Here is a 23775-nt window from a genome sequence, read left to right as displayed (position 1 = left end):
GAATTGAAATATACGCGCAGTGAGCTATATACATCACATTATACATACATGTAATGAAATACTATACAGAGGTAAAAATAAATGACCACAGCTGAACTCCACAAATGCGATGTTGAGTGAAAGAGGGCAGACACAAACAATACATGCCACATCATTTCACATACAAAGTTCAAAAATAGGCAATACTGAACTGAAGAGTTAGAAGTCAGGATGCTGGTTCCCTCTGAAGAGCAGGGAGGTGCTAGGAGATTGGGAGGGAACAGGAGGAGAGCTTCTGGGGTCTTGGCAATGCTCTAATTTTTTATCAGGAGGGCGGCTGTGGTAATTGAGCAGGACATTTATTTTTTTGGGCATGTCTCTGCATGTGTGTTAACTCCAATTAAAAATTTTAAAAGCAACACATGATTATAATAGAAACTTCGGAAAATACGAAAGAATAAAATAATTCACCTACAATCTCATCAAACCTAAGACAATGGGTATTAATCATTTTGGTCAATTTCCTTTAGTTTCTTATTATATTACTGGATTAACTTAGTGACTGTAGTATAAACAGCATTTGGTGGTTCAGACGATAAAGAATCTGCCTGCAATGTGAGAGACCCACATTGGTTTGATCCCCAGGTCAGGAAGATACTCTGGAGAAGGGAATGGCTACCCATTCCAGGATTCTCGTGTGGAGAATTTCATGGACAGAGGAGCCTGGTGGGCTACAGTCCATGGGGTCACAAAGAATCAGACACAACTGAGTGACTAACTTTCACTTTTCCCCCACTTTCTTTCATTTAGCATTTAATCTTAAGTGTTTTCTGACAGTTTAATATTTTGTCTAAGTATTTTTATGACTGCACAGTAATAATGGTGACAATGGCCTGTTTGTGGATAATTAGTTCACACTTAGCCCCAAGGTGCACACCTGCCCCACCCCCATTGTTGGACATACCATGGTTTACTCACCCTTGCCCTCTGATCAGACTTGAAGGTGGTATGCAACTTATAGCATTCGGTCCAATATTCAGAATTTATTTTTCAACAATACTACAATGTACAGCATATCTTCAAGGCTTTCAATATCACCATTTTAGTAATTATTTAGAGCTCTCAGCCTTTTTTTTAAACTTCAAGTTGTTAAAACACTTCCTGCCCTACATTTGAGAATTAAATCCCAAGAATGGGGTGGATAAGGAGTGATGAGAAGGGAGAATGGGGGGAATGTCCCCCTGCAGGCCTGTGGCACTCAGATCTGCTCACATGATATAAATAGTGTGCCTGAGGCAGGGTGAGAGCCTCCAATCAGATAGCGAGAGCAGAGGGCTGGACGGGACCGAGAACACAAGAATTTCGTTTCTGGGCTGGCAATTCCCTCTGCCCCTACTGGGCTCATTGCTCCATCTGCACTGGAAGTGCCAGGTTATACTCAGTGGCCTACGTTACAGTTCCAAGGGAGGCCTGAATTTTTGAGCCTATGTATATTCCTCTATTCAATTCTGTCCTCCTCCCACCGCTTTTTAAAGTGCAGACCCCACGACGTTTCAGGCACCACCCTCTCTCCTACTCATGATTAATTCTTGTCTCTGCTCGAATCGCTTCCTCTCCTCTACCTCTTACTGGAGACTTGCTGCACCTGGCATCCTTCTCTTTCACCTTTTACACCTCCTCTCTATACAGCCACCCCGACTTCTTCCCTTTCAATGACAGCCAGGTTCAAATGCCCATTTTTCAGTCTTAGAAAAACCCAAGAAGCTCCTCAAGCATCTACTCCTTCACCAGCTTCCCTTCCAGTTCTATCCAATATCCTTACATTCCTGTCCTACCCACATCTTGAAAAAAGGTGACTTCCTTTCTCAGCCCCTACTCCTCGGATGTCTCCTTATCCCAGACCTGTCCTCCCAGGGGAGACCCAAGTCTCCAAAGCCGACGTCCTTTCCTGAGCACTCATTCTAGCCCGGCTCGCAGGGTTGGAGGCTGCACCCTGTCTGGAGCCTCACGCCTCTCTGGTTCAGCGAGCTGCTGCCCTAAAGGATGTTGCCTTTTCCCTCTGCCCCAGCCACTCTCTCCCTTGCGCCCTTTCTGATTTTGCGCCCTTGGGTGAACCACTTGCTCCCACGACTTCAACCATGACCTCTCCACTCCCGTATCTCAAGTCTAAATTTCTAGCTCCAACCCTTCTCCTAAGCTTTATTTCTGTTTTTCAATAGCTTGACCATCAATTCCCATGCTCGCCCTGGTTCTGTGTTATCCATTTCCCAACTCATTATATCTCCTCACCTTCCACCTAATGATATCACCATCCTCTCCAGAAACAAGACCTCGACTTCTCCCTTTTTCCTGACCAGGTGGAAGCCAGGTGGAAACCACGACCCACTGACGGTCGCCCAGAGCCTCCCTCCCCATGTCTCCTCCACGTCAACTCCCTGGTCATCACCACCCTCACCTGGACACTGGGAAAGCCTTGCTGCTTGCATTGCCTCTGGATTCTTCCAACTGCCACTCACCCCTCATACTCCTGCCCACAGACAGACATCATCCTGAGTTTCCTGCTCAAAAACAGGCACTGTCTTTCTGCTGCCTCTAAATCAAAAGCCAAGATTCTCGGGATGGCAGTCAAGATTCCCACTGATCCTTCCGGCCCAATCTTTTATCTTGTCTCTTTCTATGTACTCCTGCTTCTGGCACACCACAAGATTTACCATCTCTGGACACTCTCTGCCATCTTCACCCCAAATCTTTGCCCCCACAGTCCTTAATTTCTGATTGGGCCCTCCATACCACAATGACCAAAATTCTTCCCATTCTTCAAGGCCTCGCTCAAAACCATGCTTCTTCTGAACCCCCACACTGGAATTAAGTTATCACTCTCCCAAATGCCTTTTGCACAGCAGTTATGCTCTTCCCATGAGAAGTTCTGTGTCATGGGTCTCTGGTTAACCTTTTTTTTTTTTTTTTTTTTATTAGACTGCTTTGTGCCCTGGGACTTTGGCTTCTGCGGGAAGGGAGGGTCATGAAATGGATGAGAGACTGCAGGTGAACTTTTATGTTTCTCTTAGTGAAACTGTATTTATTCAAGCTTGTGCATGCTTTTCAAAATAAAGCAAAACTAGAGAAGGTGCCAAGAAATAAAGTTCTTCCCTCCACTCTCCCAACATGGGGCTAAGAGTCCCAACCCCCACACAAACTAGTTGTATCACTTCCTGGGGACTCTGGTGAAAGATGAAGGAAGACAAAAGGCCAAGGCCATGGGGAGTCCTCCGTCAGGGCTGGGGCTTAAACACCAGAGACTACCAGTCCCAAGGCCAGCTCTGGATTCCCAAGGGCCAGTCAGGATGCCCTGCACCCCCGTGGGGATCCCAGATCTGGGGAAAGAAAGGTGCCCTGGTGTAGCTCGTGTGGTTTGAGATGGGGTCTGGGGGCAACATCTGAATGCTCCCAGCAAGCCTCTTGAATGGTGGACCTGGAGACACACGATGGAAGAAGTTCTAAGAGCCTTGGCAAAGAACCACATGAGCAGGACCAGGTGGGCCCCTATGCAGTGGCCTCTGAGGAGCAGTTAGGCAGCCCCTACGGCAGGCGGATCCCAGGCAAGGCTGGACCCTGGAGGAGGACGTCAAAGGACGAGAAGGGCAGGCTGGATGGGAGCTATTTAGGGAGCCCAGGAACATACAGGGCTCTGAGATGGAGACAGCTGTGTGCACACGAGTAAGTGTGTACGCACATATGTGTTCATGCAGTAGAGACAGAGAGCTCTGATAAAGAGTCTGCTCTGCTCCGCTGAGGCGTCTGGTTGGGATGAGGCAATCAGGAGATGACAGGTGCCTGGGGGTCTCTCTCCTTGCCAGGGGAGTCTGACACTAAGGAGGTCCAGAAGGTGCGGTGGGCCAGGGGTTATCCCTCCAGAGTGGGCACAGAGGCTGGGAGACAAAGCCTGCCCTTCTCTCCGGTAGCTTTTGTTTTTTCCATCTTGGCAAACATGAGGAATGACGTTCACAGGAGAAAAGCAAACAACACATGGGAAGGACTTCTCTTTCCTCATGTGGCCTTCATAAAAGCATTTTTACAAGCCTGTGAAAGGGGTCCGTTCCTGAGAACTGTGGCAGAGGGAAAATGGGCCGCGGGCACCCTCCAGTTCCCATTTCACCAACTGGAAAGCATCCTCTTCCCTGGGCCAGGCTGCAGTGGGCAGCCAGGAGTGGGGAGTGGAGGCTGGGGCACAGAGTTCGGGCCCCAGGTCCGGTCCTGTGGGGAGGGAGACCCGCCTCCCACCCTCCCGCAGATGAGGCCCCACGGCTCAGAAAATTCAGGCACTTACTTCATGGTGATGGTGTTGAAAAACCAGGAATAGAAGCCCTGGGGGAAAAGGAGAGAAAGTGTGAGAAACCCAGCACTGGGACGTCCAAGGCAGCGAGGCAGTGTCCGGGGCTTCCTCCCCAGGCAAGGCTGGGACAGGAATCAGGGTTGAGGGGGATGTCTTTTTGGAAGTCGGGCATCCTGTGACTGGAAGTGGGGGCCTAGAGGGGGGGCCTTGGACTGGAGGGAGAGAAGGGACTCAGGGTGGACATCAGTTGATTTCTGTCTGTCCCTCATTGCTTTATTCTGGGAAATGCCCCTCCCCCAGGCATGTGGCCCAGTGGGCTGTCCCTCAGAAGGCTTCTGCCAGTTGACCAACAGGGGCATGACCCAAGTGGGGCCAAACAGAATGCTCTTAAGGGGACTGATGTGGCATGGCTTCCTCTGGGTTCTTGCATCCGGTCAACACCAGGCAGCCTGGAGGGGCTTGGCGAGTCTCTGATGCCACACGCAGCAGTCTGCCTGAGAAAAAAGCCCAGTCAGACGAGGGAGGACCAGAGAGGGATCCTGGAAGCAATGCTGGACTTCCTGGATCCAGCTGGACCTGAAACAGACACTTCTAATTCCTCCACACTGAAGCCACACATCACCCTTTCATTATAACTGTAAGCTTGCGCTGGGTTTCTTCTGCACCTGAGAGTCCTGTCAGTTATGCCTTTCTCTCAGGGTCTTGTTGTCTGAAGTTCCTGGGTGAAGGGAAAAAGTGGCCTTGGCCAGAGACTCGGCGGGAGGGGAAGCCTAGAGAGGGAGTCGGCTTGGGAACTGTGTGTGTAAGATGGGTAGAGGGCCGTGGCTCTAAAAGCCACCAGATGGGGTAGCTGGTTAAGTCGCTCTGATGCATGCTTGCTTCTGGGATTTCAGAGGGTTTGCCAAAACCTTAGAAAAGGTTGCAGTTTCTGACTGACCCCATTTGGGTCACAAGCACATCAGTGAACTGGGCAGCACCCCTCTCAGTTGAACCACATGGATTAGGGAATAGGTATTCGAAATGTGGTGATGGAAAAAAACTCTTGAGAGTCCCTTAGACTGCAAGCAGATCAAACCAGTCAATTTGAAAGCAAATTCACTGGAATATTCGCTGGAAGGACTGATGCTGAAACTGAAGCTCCAATACTTTGGCCACCTGATGCTAAAAGCCAACTCTTTGGAAAGGTCCCTGATGCTGGGAAAGATTGAAGGCAGGAGGAGAAGGGGACGACAGAGGATGAGATGGTTGGATGGAATCACCGACTTGATGGACATAAGTTTGAGTAAGCTCCGGGAGTTGGTGATGGACAGGGAAGCCTGGCATGCTGCAATCCATGGGGTCACAAAGAGTCGGACACGCCTGAGCGACTGAACATTTCCCAAAGGGAAGCAACGAGAGGCTGGTAAACATGAAACAAAAAGAAGTGCCTTGCTACCGTTAGTGTAAAGGCCCACCTTCCAGGCCTCCTCGCTGTGTTGGGTGGGTTGACAGTGGGAATGCCTATCGGGGGAATCATTCCCCTAGCTATGACCTAGGGAACTAAAACAGGAATAAAAGCCTGGGTATGAGGCAGAGCAAGGGGCACAGGGTATGACGGTGGCAGCGGCGACTGGGAAAGTCCCAGGCAGGGGTGCATTGCTAGACAAGACTGGGCTTGACTCTCAAGACTGGTCACCCCTCCCCACACAGAGGGTCTTTCCCCACCACCCACCGCTGGGCCAACTCGCAGTTCATTAAGACAGCAGGCACGTCTGCTGACGGACCCTAGTGGTTATGTGGCGCGGAGGAGCACCAGTGAGAGGGCAGAGGTCATGAGTAGAAGTGTAGTCTCTACACTCGTGAAGAGACGTGTGAGTGACCATGTGTGGATCCGTTCTCTCTTTCTCTGTCTCTCTGTCTCTCTCTCTCTCACACACACACACACACTCCCCTGCACACACACCACAGCTCTGAAAGGCATAAGCCATTCTGAAAACTGAGCAGCTGAAGAGCGGGCCTGAGAAGCAGACGTATCTTCTCTCTTCTCGCCGCCCTGAGGAAATGGTCACAGGCTCCCAGGAGCCAGCTCAGCTGACAAGACTGAGTCTCGGTGGTCAGTCCTGACCCACCTCGGTGGCCCCATCCTCCCCGATCTGGCCACACCTGTCCCGACTTGCTTGCGGCACTACGGGGAGACCGGGTGGCTTCACTCATGCCGCTCAGCCAGGGTAGGGGCTCGCCACTGTCTGGGACCCCTCACCACACTCCCCTCTGTGTGCAGTCTCCACCCTCATCTGTTTGACTGCCTCACTGCTGCCATAGTGATTTATCTTCTGTATATTTTTAAAATAAAATGTCACTGTGCAGAAAAAAGTCACTACAAAGCCAAAGCGATGTTTCCAAAGGTAGATCTGAGAATCACCTTGCAAGGTGGGCGAGACTGTCCTCATTCGAAAGAGGAAACCTCCAAGATATGAACTGTCTGAGGCTCCCAGCCTGGCCGGGGCAGGTCTTGGCAAGGAAAGGGACCGGGTCTCTCGGAGGGATGAAAATGGAAGGAAGAGGGTTGTACCTACTCACTGCCTCCAGCAAATATGTATCAGATACTAATGACACGACAGGGTGGACCGGGTAAGTGAGACCACTACAACACTGGTCTCAAGGGGGGAAGCGGGCACACTTGGCTGACTGTAGAATGGGGAATGGTCACAGTCTGGGCTAAGAGTGCTGAAGGAAAGGAGTGCGTTTTCTATGAGGCTATCATAAGAGATCGGGATCCAGATGGAGCGGACAAGCATCCCGGGAAAGTGGTGCTTGAGCTGAAACCTGAATAAAGCGTGGGTGTGTTAGCCAGAGAGGGGCCAGTGGGGAGTGGGCAGTGGGGAGGGGGAGAGCAGGTGAGGGGCATGGGGCGAGAAGGAGGGTCGGAAAGACGGCCAGTGCGGTGAGGGCGAGGCAGCTGGGAGGGAAAAGAGAGACCGGACGGGTGGGCGGGAGGCCCAACCACGAGCCCATGGCAGTTGATTCCAAGTGCATTAGGAAGCCCCTGAACACTCACACAGGGGGCCCCGTGTCCCTGTTCATGGAGCTCACTCTGGATGGAGTAGGTGGCATGTGTGGACTGAAAGAGATTGATTGGAGGCTACCATGCTCATCCAAGCCAAAGATTGATGGAGGCTGGACTGCAGGATGGTGGGAGAGGTGGTTAGAAACGAAACTGGGAAGGTGCAAGCAACACAATTTGGTGACAAGCCGGCCATGCCCAGGGGCCTGGATGAGAGCAATGACACGTACCTGAGTGGATGATGGGAAGAGTCTGAGACTAAGGGTCCAGGGATGGGTGGTGGTGGTGGTGGGAGAAATCACAGCATATTGAATCCAAAACGCCCTTACAATATTTTGAAGGCCACTGGATAAATGGAGCCAGAGCTCAGAGGAAGGTTTAGCTGGAGATAGGAATTTAGGAGGGATCCATGTAGAACTGGGGGCTTCCCTGACAGCTCAGTTAGTAAAGAATCAGCCTACAGTGCAGGAGACCCCAGTTCGATTCCTAGGTCAGGAAGATCCACTGGAGAAGGGCTAGGCTACCCACTCCAGTATTCTTGGGCTTCCCTGGTAGCTGAGCTGGTGAAGAATGCGGGAGACCTGCATTTGATCCTGGGTCGGGAAGATCCGCTGGAGAAGGGAAAGGCTACCCACTCCAGTGCTCTGGCCTGGAGAATTCCATGGACTGTATACTCCATGGGGTTGCAAAGAGTCGAACCCGATTGAGTGACTTTCACTTTCATTTTCGTGTAGAACTGAAGTCGTGAGTGTGGATGACATGGTCTGGGGCTGGGGGGTCTCCCGGCGTGGAGGAGACACCAACAGAGGGAAACCCCAGACAGCAGGATGCCACGGAAGCAGCCGGAAGTGCTTTCCTCTGTCCAAGAAGGGAAGGTGGCCCACAGGCTCAGGCAGCTCTGAGAGATGAGATGAGAACCGAGGAGAGTCCATTGGACTTCGTGACGTGGGGCTGTGGGTGACCCTGGGGCTGTCTGGGTGGGAGCCACGGGTGAGAGGGAGGTGAGCAGGTGGAGACGGCAAGCCAGACCTCTCGTCTGAGTTCCGCTCAAGACCACCCACCCCTGAGTGCCACCCAGAGCGCGTTAGCTCCGCCCGTCGTGTGGCGGGCCCCCTTGTTTTCTTTATCCTCTGTGCCCTAACCACCGCCATTCTCTTGGCGCCCTAGGAGGCAGCTGGGGTCAGTATCTCTGTATTTTCACTGGGGAAACAGGCTTGGCAAGGTTGAGGCATTTGTCCAAGGTCACGCCGCCGGGAGCGCTTGGTGTGACCCCTGCTCACGAGCCCTGCACATGCCGGGCCGGTCCAGAGCCAGCATGCCCGTCCCCGCCCTCCCGGGCCCAGGCCCCGGCCCCGCCCCAGCACCCACCTTGTCCCTGTGCTCCATCTCCAGGGAGACGTCCGAGGGGGACGTCTTCTCGCTCTGCTCCCCGTAGATCAGTGAGGTCAGACTGCCGGCCAGGAAAGGGGAGGTGGACAAGGAGAGAAGGCTCTTAGGCGCCTGCCTCGCTGTCTTGCCCACTCCCGGGGTGGAGGACTGGGGTCCCCTCCCGCCCAGGAGCAGACACACCAGCTCTGGGCCTCTTGGGGAGTCGTGATCCAGAATGTCTGAGACCTGAGAAAAGAGTGGCCTTGGGTCCAGAGGGGGCTGCCCTCCGGAAGTCACCTCTGTGCTGGGAGGGATGAGCGGGGCGGGGGTGGTAATGAGATGCCATCTGCTGACACCTGTGCAGTTTGGGCACGGGTCCGAGCCGCGTCCTGGTCACGGCAGCATATGACCCTTGGAAGCTCGATCCCCACCCCAGCCCCTCCTCACCTGTCATTGTGTATCAGCAGAGCCAGGCGCCCGTAGTCCCACGCGGCTTTCCGGAGGAAGGAGTAAATCAAGACGATGACCTGCGGGCCAGGAAAGGGGCAAGAGGGTTCACAGATGCCTTCCCCTCGACTCACCCCTGCATTCCCAAGGGGAAGACTGTCCCTGAGGGCCCCAGGGGCTCCCCTCTAAGTGGCCAGCTCTGTCAGGGTAGGGGTCATGCCTTTTTCAAGGCCCAGTGCCCAGCAGCATCCTGGCACAGAGTGGTTGCTCAGAGTTGGTTGAATGAAGGTGGCACGTTTAGAACAACGGACGAGAAGACTCCTTGAAGAAACCATCAGGGGGCCAGATGGGAGGTTCAAGGGCACTGGCCGGGGGGGGCCTCCGGACAGGGGTGCAAGAGAGAGAATCAGGGATCCGGCTGTACCCGAAGCCCCCTCGCCCCAAGGCGCACCCGCCCCGGGCAGGCTGACATTCAGCCGCTTCCCGCCGCTGTGGCTGGTGTCCCAGACAGCTGGGGCCCCTTTACCCCTTGGGAAAGCTGGACCGTGTGCCCCGGTGAGACCCCTCTGTTTGCCCTCCGCAGTGCGCAGCACTCACCACCCACACGGTGATGTTGAGGAACAATACAGTAGGGATACCCCCAAAGGGCTGCCCCTTTAGGACGGTGTTCCGAGAGCTGAAGCAGTCATCCACCGTGAAGTTCCGGGACTTTCCCACCATGTTCATGTTGCTCGGCAAGACAGTCATCCTGGGAGGCTCCCTGCTGGAGAGGGGTCCCCAGGTCAGACACGAGGCCCCCCTCCCCCCACACTGTGCAAGATACAGAAGCCTGTCAGGGAGCTGGGAGGGGTGCGCTGAGCTTATAACTGGTCAAGGCAAGCTCAGCCCTCAGATGGCACGCAGGCCTGTCCTGTAAGAGACCAACTTCCTCAAACCCAGGGCCAAGATGGCAGAATAGCCCAGATACATTGGTAAAGGCACATACAGTGGGTCTTTCTACGTCTACCTCTGTGATGTTTTTCTTGAACAAACCTCACAAAGGTCTCAGGGAGAAAATATCCAGTTTAGAGGATATAACCATCACATCACGGGACACCCGTGCAGACAGGGCCATTAACGATTGTCTTTATCATCTTACGACTCTCTGGTCCAGTTTCCAGGAAAGGCAAATCACTTCTAAGACTAAGTAATGTAAGAATGTAGAGTACCTGGCACACCACAGGGACTATTCCACCTCGAACTTGACCAGAGAGATCAACACCCTTTCAGGGTCGTGAGCCAGTGCAGTGGTCCTGAGACTCAGATGCAGAGTTCACGGTCAGGGGCATCCACATTCTTCAGGCCTAGGTAAGAGCAGAAAGTGTGAGTGAAAACTGGAGGTAACCAGCAGCTGCTTGGACTTATCTGCACAGTGGCTCCGATTTGAAATGATCACTTGTTTTGGCTCCAGACTACTACATCACACCCTAGAGATTCTTCACTCCCATTCAAGAAAAGTAGGCTTGTTCATTCAACAAATATTTGGTGAACAACTGCTTTGTGATAGACTAATAGTGAGCAAGACCAAAAAATATCCCCTCCCTTAAGGAATTCTAGTGGGGAGTGACAGTTCAGGGGTGGGAGTGAGGGTAGGATTTGTAAAGAGGGTGGTTAGGGAAGGCCTCACAAAGAGGATGCCCTCTGAACAAAGACTCGAAGAGGGAGCAATCCATCCGGCTGTGCGGGAAGGGCGCTGCAGGCAGAGCAGAAGCCTGGGGTTGGTGGATGGAGTGGCGGGGGGTGGGGAGGGCAGGGTGTCGTGTGGTGGTGGAAGCTTGTCTGGAGCAAGGAAGAGCTAAGGGACCAGTATGGCTGGACAGGGCGTGGGGATGCCTGAGCAAAGGAGTGACATGAGGTGACTCATAGTTTAAAGGGGTCACTTGTACGAAGACTAAGTGGGGGTGAGGGCAAGTGGGGGGGTCAGTTGGGAGGAATTTGTAGCAAGTCAGGCAAGAGATCTTACTGGGGAAGACTGAAGGCAGGAGGAGAAGGGGACGATACAGGACGAGATGGCTGGATGGCGTCACCGACTCAGTGGTTGTGAACTTGGGTTAAACACCGGGATTGGTGATGGACAGGGAGGCCTGGCGTGCTGCAGTCCATGGGGTCGCAAAGAGTCGGACACAACTGAGCGACTGAACTGAACTGGACTGAACTGAGGCAAGAGATAAGTGGAAGCCTGGACTGGGATGGGAGCCGTGAATTGGTGAGAAGGGGGTTAGACTTTGGAAGTATTTTGAAGGTGGAGCCAACCAGATTTGCTGATAAGACTGAATAAGGAGCATGAAACAGAGGAGTCCAGGATGACGAAGGCTTGTGGACTAAGCAACTATAAAACTGGAGGTGCTGCTGTTGGGTGGGAAAGACAGGACGTGCTGGGTAGGAGGTGAGGGCGGGGGGCTAGGCGCTGGGTTGTGGGCACGCTGGGCAGGCGGCGGGCCGCGTGTCTGCAGTGCAGAGCAGAGATTGGAGACACGACACGGAATGGCCGGTATGGAGACAGATCTCGGGTTTTCCTACTTTCTGCTCCCCTCTCTTTCTGCCTAGGTTGCCCACCATTTTATTACCTCAGGTCACTGGTTAACACATTCACACTAACATGTTTAGCCAAATGCACAATTATTCATAGTTTATATTGAGCACAATATATTTTAAACAGTAAGCCATCTGCTGGAGAGTCAGAGTAGAAGCTGTGGCATTCCTGGGGTCTCTTGGCCAATGGGGCCGGCATCTCAGCCTTCGCGGGCTCTGGGTCAGCTGCGACACGAAATGACAGTTCTGCCGGTGGCCACTAGGGGGAGCCCTTGTTGAGGAAGCAGGTGGAAAAAGGAGGCAGGCACGTCTATGAAGTCTGAAGGCCTTGGGGAGAGATTTTGCCTACTTGAATCAGTTCTCCAGGGGGCCTCCCAATCAGGCCTGGTGGCCCAACTCAGCTGCGGGGGTGCTGCAAAGAACAGACGCAGTGGCGAGTCCCCCAGACTTAGGAACCCAAGCTGTCTTTGCCGGTGGCACCCTCCCCCAGACCCCTTCTCCTCCTCTTTAAGCTCCAGATGCTCTTTCTTTATCACATGTGTTTCAAAAATAGTTTTTCGCCATATTGCTTGGTTTTTTTTTTTCCATTTTTGTCACAGTATCTTTTGAAGCGCCAAAGTCACAAATTTTTACAGTCCAATGTATCAAATTTTCTTTTATGGGTCATGCTTTTGGTACTGTGTCTAAGAAATCTTGGCCTAATCCAAGATTTTAAAGATTTTCCTTGATGTTTCTCTGTCTTAGAGTTTTTGCTCTTACATCAAAGTCTGTGATCCGTTTTTCAGTTAATTTTTGCATATGGCATGAAGTAAGGGTCTAAGCTCACTTAGGGCAGTATGTGGCTGTCCAGTTGCCCAGTGCCTTTTAAAGGAGGGGAACAATTTATAAACCCTTCTCTGGGCTTTCTGGGGACTGGAACCAGGCCAAGGATGTGAAAGAGCTTGGTGAGCTGCTGTCCAACCACAAGGACTCGAGACTTATTATTTGGTTGATGCTGTGTGTGATGAGCCTGGGAAGGGATTTCTGGGCTGTGAAGAGCCCTGGTTCCCATCTGGATCTAAGAAGGTTTTGAGTTCTGGATGCTGTTCTTTTTACTCATCAACTTCCACTACATTAGTCTCTCTTATTCCGAAAGAACCGCCCCCTCTCTTCCTCTGTTTCAACCTTCCAGAAAGAAGGACTGCATACTTACTATAAGCCAGGCATCCTGCCAGGCTCTAGGGGCCTGGCAGACATGGCCCCCACCTGCATGAGGCTCCCAGACTCACTGGGGAGACACACAAGCACGTGAGGCACACGCCTCTGCCCTCCTGCACTCCCATAGCCCGGGGCCGTGGGGAGGACTCGCCATCAAATAGTCTACACAACCTTCTGTGGGAAAGCGACCTCTGCCAGGACAGCATGGTGTGGTGGGGAAGCGTGGGCAGAGGAAACCGAACTGGCAAAGACGTGGAGCAGAGACAGAGCACAGAGGTTTGGGAAACTGAAAATGAATACTCGCGCCTCCAGTGTCAGACGGGTCGCTGGTCTGTTCTTTCATTTGTTCATTCATTCATTCAACAAGAATTCACTGAGCATCTACTCTCGCCAGGCCCTGTGCAGACTCTGAAACTACAAACATGCGTTCCTCCTCTTTAGGGAGTTCACAGCCTTTGGGATCTGGGGAGAGGAATGCTGTTGAGAAGCCTGGCCCAGGCTGCTATTCTGCCTGGGAGGACCCAGCTACAAGGTTCCAGCTTCTAAATTCAGAGTGGGGTGGAATCTAGCCAGCAAGATTGGGTCAGGTGTGGGCTTTCAGCTTATCTGCAGCCCAGCCTGAAGGGGAGGTGAGGAAGGAAAAGAGAGAAGACAGCCTCACCCCCACCTCGCTACTATCCTCAGCTTTCTCAGCAGCAAGCAGAGGCAGTAATGAGGGAGGCTCTTGCATTGCCATGGAAACACGGAGTGGCACCCAACCTTTTCTCCTCATACCTACACTATGCCCGGACCATCCTCCTCCCTTCTTTCCAGAAGGCGACCATTCTGGAGGTAGAGCTAGCTCTTGTATGTGAAAAAGAGGACAGAAAGTTTTCTAGCAATCAGAGCATCAGCCCCTGAAATAATAAAACTCCAAATCCGAGGCTGTTAAAGGAGCACAGAACAGGGGCAGCAATCTGCCTGGTGCAGCAGGCATCAGGGAACTCTTCTCTTTGAGCCTGAATTTCACAGCAGAGCACAGGGACGCTGGCTATTCAGGGCATCTCTCTGGAGCCAGAGGGCTGAAGTCCCAGAACCACCCTTGCTAGCTGTGTGACCATGGATGGTGACCTCACCACTCTGAGCCTCAGTTCCCAAATCTAGAAAGTGGAGATTATAACAGAACCACCTCTCAGGGTTACTGTGAGGATGAAACAAGATAATTTTCACAAAGCCCTTCACATGGTGCTTGGGAATCTATGTGCTCAAAATGAGCCAGCACCGAGATCACTGTCATTAGCTTATTTGTGAGATGAGCAGCCCAGATTGGACCATTCCTAGTCTCCTTCCCCCTACTCTGCTCTGCAACAGGCAAAAGGAGAGATGGAGAGTGAGGGAAGGACTTTACCGGATCCTCAAACTGCAGCCTGTGGGTGGTGCTGGTTCTGCTCTTCCTGGACATGAAAAGTAAATGTCACCCTTGCTTTTTGGACCGAGCAGGGGCAGCAAGAGAGGATGCTGAGGCTGGCTGGTGAGTTGGGAGTCTAAGGTCCCGTCAGTTGCACATCTTATCTGATAGGAAAGTGTGAGGCCTTCCTCGCCTCCCATTTCTGCCCAACCCTAAAACATCTACTTCTAGTTTTATTGATTACACCAAAGCCTTTGACTGTGTAGATCACAACAAAATTGTGGAAAATTCTGAAAGAGATGGGAATACCAGAACACCTGACCTGCGTCCTGAGAAATATGTATGCAGGTCAAGAAGCAACAGTTAGAACCAGACATGGAACAGCAGCCTGGTTCCAAATTGGGAAAGGAGTACATCAAGGCTGTATGTTGTCACCCTGCTTATTTAACTTATATGCAGAGTACATCATGAGAAATGCTGGGCTGGATGAAGCACAAGCTGGAATCAAGACTGCCGGGAGAAATATCAATAATCTCAGATATGCAGATGACACCACCCTTATGACAGAAAGTGAAGAGGAACTAAAAAGCCTCTTGATGAAAGTGAAAGAGGAGAGTGAAAAGGCTGGCTTAAAGCTCAACATTCAGAAAACTAAGATCATGGCATCTGGTCCCATCACTTCATGGCAAATAGATGGGGAAACAGTGACAGACTTTATTTTCTTGGGCTCCAAAATCACTGCAGATGGTGACAGCAGCCATGAAATTAAGAGATGCTTGCTCCTTGGAAGACAAGCTATGACCAAGCTAGACAGCATATTAAAAAGCAGAGACATGACTTTGCCTGCAAAGGCCTGTCTAGTCAAAGCCATGGTTTTTCCATAGTCATGTATGGATGTGAGAGTTGAACTATAAAGAAAGCTGAGTGCCGAAGAATTGATGCTTTTGAACTGTGGTGTTGGAGAAGACTCTTGAGAGTCCCTTGGACTGCAAGGAGATCCAACCAGTCCATCCAAAGGAAATCAGTCCTGAATATTCATTGGAAGGACTGATGCTGAAGCTGAAACTGCAATTCTTTGGCCACCTGATGCGAAGAACTGACTCACTGGAAAAGACCCTGATGCGGGGATAGATTGAAGGTGGGAGAAGAAGGGGACAACAGAGGATGAGATGGTTGGATGGCATTACTGACTCAGTGGACATGAGTTTGAGTAAGCTCCAAGAGTCGGTGACAAACAGGGAAGCCTGGCATGCTGCAGTCCATGGGGTCGCAGAGTCAGACACGACTTAGTGACTGAACTGAACTGAGTCTCCAGTAGCACCAGCTGGAGGCTCAGCAGTCCCAGGCCTTGACAGAGTTGAACTGGCTTTGCCTTTATTACTCCTCTTGCCCATCATCACTTCTAGGCTTCCAGACGTGGCCTGCTTTCAGCTCCGGCTGTCCCAGCTAGCCAGGCCAACACCTTCTGCCATGGTTCCTTCCAGGAGAGCTGGCCATCTCAAGGCCAAGTCTTCTCTGCATGCTCAGTCGCTCAGTCGTGTCCAGCTCTTTGTGACCCCATGGACTGTAGCCCGCCAGGGCCCTCTGTTCATGGGATTTCCCAGGTAAGAAAACTGGAGTGGATTCCCATTCCCTTCTCCAGGGAATCTTCCTGACCCAGGGATCGAAGTCGTGTCTCTTACGTCTCCTGCATTGGCAGACGGGTTCTTTACCACTAGTGCTCCCTGGGAAGCCCCAAGTCCTCTGTGGTGGAGCCCAAGTCCCAGAGTTTAGCTGGTTCAGAAAGCCCTAGAAGGGGTCAGTCTTATTAACAGCTAACATTTATTGAGCACTTATTATAGGAAAATAAAATCAGCTCATGTAATCCTCAGAAGTACCCAAGGGTACTAGAATCACCCCCAGATGAAAGAGAAAAGTTAAGACTCAGAGAGGTTAAATAACTCACCCAAGGTCACGATGCTGATAAGTGGCAGACCTGGCCCTTGAACCCAGGCAGTTCATAACCCTCTGCTCTGACACCCCCAGACCCTCTGGGCCTCTGCTGGGCTGGCAGAGCTGGGCAGGAGTCACGGGGAGGAAATGAGCTTGCTTAAGCCCTCATCCAGAGATAAAGCCTTTCCCAGTCCAGTCTCTCAGGGTGGGGCAGAGGAAGGTACTGTGGACCAAGGGATCCCAGGAGAGCTGGGCTCTGGGCCACCTGCAGACAGGTGTCTTCCCCTTTCTGGCCTCCTGTCTCTAAGATGAGGGGTTTGGTTGGGAGGTATTTGAGGACCAGGCTGGAGCCTGGATTCCAGGTGTCCCAGAGGTGCAACCTACACCCACACAGCCGGCAGCCTGAGCTGACTCTGCTCCGCGATCCCCTTGAGTTCTCAGGAACTGGTCCACAGGGCTTGGCCATTGATTGGTAGATGAGAATCACTGCGGCCACTCGCAGCGTCCCAGGGGAAGGAGCTGTGGGTGGGGAGCCACCCCGATCCTCTCCTCCAAGCCTTTCCCCACCAGGGCACACGAAGCCACAGCGCCTGCCCTGCACCCTCCTGCCATCTGGCCTTCTCAGCCTCTTCAGTAATTCAACAGCTTTTGTTCACAACAAGAAAGATTATTTTCCATGGTTCTGGACTTAAAAAAAAAAAACCAAAAAACCAAAAAACATAGCATTCCTGGCCTTGGGCTCCCATCCTATTTCCCCTTCCTCTCTGGGTCTTTCCTTATATCCTGTCCCTGCCCTCCGCCCTCAGATTCTGCCCCCACCCCATGCTTCCAGGACAGAAGCTCAGGATCACTCTCACCACTGGGGGGTTACTCCGGGGGAAGGGAGGAGGGGAGTGGCTGTTACAGTGAGGTTCTGGTTCCTGTGGCTCCCTCCCCACCATTCCAGCTGGCTACGAATCTTCCCCTAAGTGTCAGTAAGTCCTTCCTTGTTCTGAACTGCCCTTGAGTCTCTTCATATCTTCATAGCTAAGGATGGGCTTCCCTGGTGGCTCAGATGGTAAAAGCATATGCCTGCAATGGGGGAGACCTGGGTTCGATCCCCATTGAATCAGGAAGATTCCCCTGGAGAAGGAAGTGGCAATGCACTCCAGTACTCTTGCCTGGAAAATTCCATGGGTGGGGGAGCCTGGTGGGCTATAGTCCCTAGGGTTGCAAAGAGTCGGACACGACTGAGCTAGTTCACTAAGGATGGTTTGCCCAACATTACAAATGGGTCACCAGCAGGGTAAGAGATTTGCCTAAGTGTGGGGAAGTTGGGCCTCCCAGGCGACACTAGTGGTATAGAACCCGCCTGCCAATGCAAGAAGAGATGCGGGTTCGATCCCTGGGCCGGGAAGATCCCCTGGAGAACGGAATAGCAACCCACTCCAGTATTCTTGCTGGAGAATCCCACGGACAGAGGAGCCTAGCGGGCGACGGTCCACAAAGTCAGACATGACTGTAGCCACTTAGCACGCAAGGGGAAGTTGGTAGATTTGGGATCAGAACTTGGGTTTTCTGGCTCCCCATTCAGCACTCTTGGTCGTGGACCAGTGATGCTCAGCCTGGGGGTGGGGGACACTGGAATTACCTGGAAGGTGTTAAGTAGATCCAGAGACTCACGCCCCACTCCAGACTTCAGATATGAGAATCTCCAGTCAATTTTTATGTGCAACCAAGAAACAGAATTAGCAGCTTAAGATTTCTAGGGTTATCTGATCTAGATAAGGGGTTCTTGAAGATCTAAAAGGTTTTCTGACTCCCCCTAAATAAGGAGTGAGGATGAGGAGGTTTGGGGATAAAGGACTGCAGCTAATGTCCCTAAAGTCATGTCACTGTGGGGCAGCTTATGAGATTGGTCCTTATATTCATCTCTCAGGAGAGCTCCCTTCCCCCGCTCCCAGCTTGTTCTGAGTCCGTGGCACATTCGCCGGAAATCTAAAGAGACCCACACCACCTCGTCCTTTGAATCCCCAAACTCTTGCGCTTCTCCCTGGGTCAGAGGTCAATGGCCTGGCCACTTCCTCCTGGGCCACCATGCCTGCCTGCTGTCCTGTCCCCATGAGTCTCAGGGCTGCTCCTCCTGCCCTGATCGAGCTTGAGCCACTTCTTCCTGGCCTTGGCTGGGGCCTTGGTCTCATCTGCAGTACAGCCCCTCGGTCCAGCTCAAGGCCTTCCTCCAGTGAGCAGCCTGGGCTGGACCCTGTCCCCAGTCTTTACACAGCCGGCCTTTGCCAGCACTGCCTGGCATGCTTCTTCTGGTTTTCCATGCACAAGAGGCGCCGATTCCCCTGATGGATCTGTGGGCTACTTGACGGCAACACCCTACATCATTGTGGTTCCCCCACAATGACCAGCATGTACAGGCCTCAGTGAGAGGTACATGGGCCTTTACCCAGGGCCACATTTGGGGCAAGAAGTAAAATGTAGGTGATTTGCACATGTTTTGCATAGTGTGCAGAGGGTACCTGAGTCATTCGTTTTTGCCTCCCCACGGCACATTGTTGGTTACTGAGTCTTGCTCCCCATGTCACAGCAGAGAGTAGAGAGAGCATGTGATTTGGGGTCAGGAGGTCTGGCGTAGACCTGGCTCTATTATTTGCTAACTGCTACTTAACTTCTCACTGTTCAGTTCTCCGTTTTATCAAGTGAAAGGGAAAGGGAAGTTGCTCAGTCATGTCCTACTCTCTTCGACCCCATGGACTGTAGCCCACCAGGCTCCTCTGTCCATGGGATTCTCCAGGCAAGAGTACTGGAGTGGGTTGCCATTTGCTTCTCCAGGGGATTTTCCCGACCCAGGGATCGAGCCCGGGTCTCCTGCATTGCAGGCAGATGCTTTACCATCTGAGCCACCAGGGAAGCCCTTTTATAAACACCCCAAATGCGGGTTGCCGCCTTTGCTATCCTCTTTCTAGGATTAAGGTCAGCCTTCATTCAGAAGCCCCTAAATGGTCCTGTCCAGCACCCCTGTTGCCAGCAGCCCCAGCGTGGGGTGAGTGGCTTGGGGTTCCACTTTGCCGTCTCTCTCCTGCTAAGATCAGCTGCGCATTCAGCACCACGGACAGCGCCATACCCCCGCTCCTTTCTGGGGCTGCTTCTCTCCGCCAGGGCCCTGTGAGCGGTGCTCGATAATACCCCTGGCCCAATAATAATGCCAGATAACAGCTACTGAGTGATTTCTGTGTGCCAGGCACTGTGCCAAGTCTCTTAATGCATCAACCGGGTTAACAACAAACCTATCAGATTGTCTGTTGGGTACAGTCAATGGCCTTCGGCACCCATTCCCTCTTCTTTCTAGTATACCTTCCTATATCGCAGAAGCTAGAAAGCTGAAAACTACATTTACAACACTCCCTTGCAGCTGGGGTTTTAAATAGAGATCGAGTTCCATCGATTTAGATGCACTGGAGATAGATTTATAAGGCGGAAGGCATTTTCCCGCTGCCCTCGCTGCATTCTGCTGACAAACAGTGTTGAGCAGGGGAAGGAGGTCTCTGTAGCAGATCAATGCCCAGTCTTTGCTCCCGGGGAGGAGGGGCAAGAGGACACTGTGGGGTAGGCTTTAGAGGCTCCTAGGTCCTGGCTTGCAAGAAAGAGAACACAGAATTCAGGGCTCCAGTAGCCCCATCTTGGCTGTGGCTCAAAAGCAGTTGAATCAGCTCTGCTCTGTTTTGAAGACCCAGGTTCTAACTCTCCTGGTGATTTTATTATATTAATTCTCTGGTTTAAATTCCATTTGGTTAAGGCTCTTAGAGTGGTTTTTGCTTTCTGTACTAACAATGGGGAGGTACTATTACTATCCCATCTTGGGCACAGAGAAGTTAAGTGATGGCCTAGTTCAGACAGCCAGCGAGCAGTGGGACCTGAGCCCAGGACAGCCGACTCCCCAGCCCCCTTCCCAACCATTTTGCCATGTGCCACCCCCAAGGCAGAGAACACAGCCAACATCCCAGGAGACAGGAACAAAGCTCCCAGGAGGCTAAAGACAGAGCTAAATGGAGAGGAGAAAAAGCTGACAGAGAATCCCAGGGATGAACTCCAGGCCCAAGCGGACGCAGCCCGTGACAAATCCTCAGAAGAAGGAGGGGGAGGAGAGGACACAGATGTTTGTGGCGGGCCAGGCAGGGCCCTGGTGCCTTCACATGCCTGTCCCCCCGATCACCACACACGCCTCACAAGCCAGGTCAGAGGTGGCAGCCTAAAAGGTGGGTGTCAGTATCCCCATTTTCCAGGTAGAGAAACTGAGGCTCACAGAGATCAAGCAATGGGCCTAAAGCTACACAGCTGGGGAGAGACAGAGGCAGAATTGAAGTCTGAGGGTCTGGTTCCACCGCATCACATGGCCTCTGAAGCTACCATGTGGACAGAGAGCTGCCTTGCCCATTTGGGGAAGGCTGTATTTCTGGGCTTCAGGAAGACAGCACCGCCCTCCCCCCACCCCCAAGGATCTCTACTACATCCCAGGGGCTCTCCTCTAGCCGGGAGGAGAGGCTTCGGGGGCAGAGGGGGCTGGAGCACATCCGGGGAGGCTGCAGCCACTAGGACCGGGGCTGCAGCCTAGTGTGCCGGCTGCCCCTTCATCCGCCTTCCCTCTGGGTGCACCCCCCACCCTGCAGGAGTCCCTCTGCTTGCAGGGAAGTTTCCTTCCCTTGCCCTCCAGACTCTGCACCCCCACCCAGAGCCCGGGCCTTTTTGCCTACGGCCCGGAAGTCAGTGAACCACCATAACCGTGTCCAAATGGGGCTGGAGGTGGGGGAGAGACAGCGGTGGGAATGTCATCAGGACCCCACCCCTGGGAGCCAGGCAGCGGCAGCAACACACGGGGAGAAGGAGGAACAATGCCCTACTTGTGCTGAAAACACAAAGTAGGGAGTGAGAACAGCAGGCTGTGACGATGGTGGACTAGAGGATTTCGGTTCAGAAAGAAAGGCGGGGCGGGGGTATAAAAAACCAAAATTATACCTGTAGAGAAAAAGACCAGCTATCACTGGGTGGTGGGACTATTTTCTTTCACTAGCATTTGAAAAGTATTTTCTGAACTTGAAAAACCATTAAACATAAGCATATATTATTATTTATAATTAGAAAAAAATCCTATTCAAAAAGGCAGGCTTGCTATTTCTAGTAGTCGCGTATAGATATAAGAGTTGGACTATAAAGAAAGCTGAGAGCCGAAGAATTGATGCTTTTGAACTGTGGTGTTGGACAAGGCTCTTTTTTTTTTCTTTTTTTTTAGTTCTACCAGTTTATTGCTACCAACCCATCTCCCTCCACCCTCGTGCACACATGCTCAGTCATGTAATCCCATGGACTTCAGCCCGCCAGACTCCTCTGTCCGTGGATTTTTCCAGGCAAGAATACTGGAGTGGGTTGCCATTTCCTTCTCCATGGACAAGGCTCTTGAGAGTCCCCTGGACTGCAAGGAGAACTAACCAGTCCATCCTAAAGGAAATCAGTCCTGACAGTTCATTGGAGGGACTGATGCTGAAGGTGAAACTGCAATTCTTTGGCCACCTGATGCGAAGAGCTGACTCTTGAAAAGACCCTGATGCTGGGAAAGATTGAGGGCAGGAGGAGAAGGCGACGACAGAGGATGAGATGGTTGAATGGCATCACCAACTCAATGGATATGGGTTTGGGTGGACTTCAGGAGTTGGTGATGGACAGGGAGGCCTGGCGTGCTGTGGTCCATGGGGCCACAAAGAGGGACACGACTGAGCAACTGAACTGAACTGAACATACAATCAGCTTCTCCTCATCCTTTGGCATCAAATCCTTTTCCTTCCACCCCTTGAGTGGCCTCATTGTGACCAGCTCCCACTCAAGCTTGTCAGTGGGGCAGAGAGGGTGGAGAGGGTGCTGGGGCCAGGCCCTTGGAGTGACCCAGAGGTTCCTGTGCTGGCTGCCTGCTCAGAAAGAGAGTGGAGGCCTGAATCTGAGCCCCCACTTCCTCCCTGCTCCATCCACAGGGCCTGGCTGGGCCAGGTGCACCTCATGGGCCAAGGTGGCCGTTAGCTCTCCCTCCCTCCCCAGGTCAAGAGCTCCTCCGGCAGCTGCGGTGCTGGCCGCATGGTGAAGACCCAGGTGCAGTAACCAGGGAGGGGGGCTCCGTGGCTCCCCAGGGCAGCTCTCACCTGGGCAAGTGGGCGCCAGCCTCCCTTCCCAAAGACCCCACACCAATCAATCAGTGGAAGATCAGGACCACTAAGACCCCAGCAACACAGTTGGGGGCAGTCTAAATCTAGATCCCCAATGCAAACTAGTACAGCCACTATGGAGAACAGTGTGGAGATTTCTTAAAAAACTGGAAATAGAACTGCCATATGACCCAGCAATCCCACTTCTGGGCATACACACCGAGGAAACCAGATCTGAAAGAGACACATGCACCCCAATGTTCATCACAGCACTCTTTATAATATCCAGGACATGGAAGCAATCTAGATGTCCATCAGCAGACAAATTGATAAGGAAGCTGTGGTACATATACACCATGGAATATTACTCAGCCGTTAAAAAGAATTCATTTGAATCAGTTCTAATGAGATGGATGAAACTGGAGCCCATTATACAGAGTGAAGTAAGCCAGAAAGATAAAGGCCATTACAGTATACTAACACATATATATGGAATTTAGAAAGATGGTAACAATAACCCTATATGCAAAACAGAAAAAGAGACACAGATGTACAGAACAGACTTTTGGACTCTGTGGGAGAAGGTGAGGGTGGGATGTTTCGAGAGAACAGCATCAAAACATGTATATTATCTATGGTGAAACAGGTCACCAGCCCAGGTTGGGTGCATGAGACAAGTGCTCAGGCCTGGTGCACTGGGAAGACCCAGAGGGATCAGGTAGAGAGGGAAGTGGGAGGGGGGATCGGAATGGGGAATACATGTAAATCCATGGCTGATTCATGTCAATGTATGACAAAAACCACTACAATATTGTAAAGTAATTAGCCTCCAACTAATAAAAATAAATGAATAAAAAAGAATAAATAAATAAATCTAGATCCCCATGGGGAAGGGAATAAAGGAGAGACAGGAGCCTCCTGGGCTGGGTCTGGCCTCTGGACTGTCTCCACGTAAACTGACTCAGGCATACGTTCTTCCAGGTGACGAAGTGTGTTTACAGTGATCATCCCACCTGACCCCCGACAGCCTGTTGGCAGCAGGGGTAATGACTGTCCCCATCTGACCCAAGAGGATGCGGAGGCCCAGGGAGGATGAGGAGCCTACCCAGGGTCACACAGCCCACAGTGGTAAGGCAGATGGAGGCAGGGGTCTGAAGCCAAGGCCTGAGATTTTCCATAGCTCCTTCTGACATCTGAGCTCTTGGCTCCTGGCCTACTCCAGGCAGAGACCCCCTTGGCCCCGGGACTCCTCCAGTCTCATCTCCTCTGTCTCCCTAGAAGGAGCCTCAGCTCCAGTGGAGGGCGGCCCCTGTCCCTCAAAGGCCTCATCTTTCCCTGCTCC

The 23775-nt window shown here is 52.2% G+C and overlaps 1 protein-coding gene across 9 annotated transcripts in view; it reads right to left on the bottom strand.

Moving 5' to 3' along the window:
- TMEM63C (transmembrane protein 63C) overlaps window positions 1–23775 on the bottom strand; it is a 140422-nt gene that overhangs the window by 25950 nt on the left and 90697 nt on the right. For 7 of the 9 annotated variants that reach the window (XM_070469673.1, XM_070469675.1, XM_020904616.2 and 4 more), the window contains 5 exons: window positions 10379–10513; window positions 9768–9933; window positions 9171–9250; window positions 8724–8805; window positions 4307–4344 (listed from right to left, as the gene is read on the bottom strand). In XM_070469673.1, the coding sequence (XP_070325774.1) occupies window positions 4307–4344; window positions 8724–8805; window positions 9171–9250; window positions 9768–9917 (350 nt within the window). In that variant the 5' untranslated portion in view covers window positions 9918–9933; window positions 10379–10513. Of the gene's footprint in view, window positions 1–4306; window positions 4345–8723; window positions 8806–9170; window positions 9252–9767; window positions 9934–10378; window positions 10514–23775 lie in introns of those variants that run through there. The other 2 variants (XM_070469674.1, XM_070469676.1) reach the window with 2 other exon arrangements.

This window comes from Odocoileus virginianus, chromosome 6, assembly GCF_023699985.2.
Source record: "Odocoileus virginianus isolate 20LAN1187 ecotype Illinois chromosome 6, Ovbor_1.2, whole genome shotgun sequence".
Lineage (NCBI taxonomy): Eukaryota > Metazoa > Chordata > Mammalia > Artiodactyla > Cervidae > Odocoileus > Odocoileus virginianus.
This window is presented reverse-complemented; position numbering and strand designations above follow the sequence as displayed.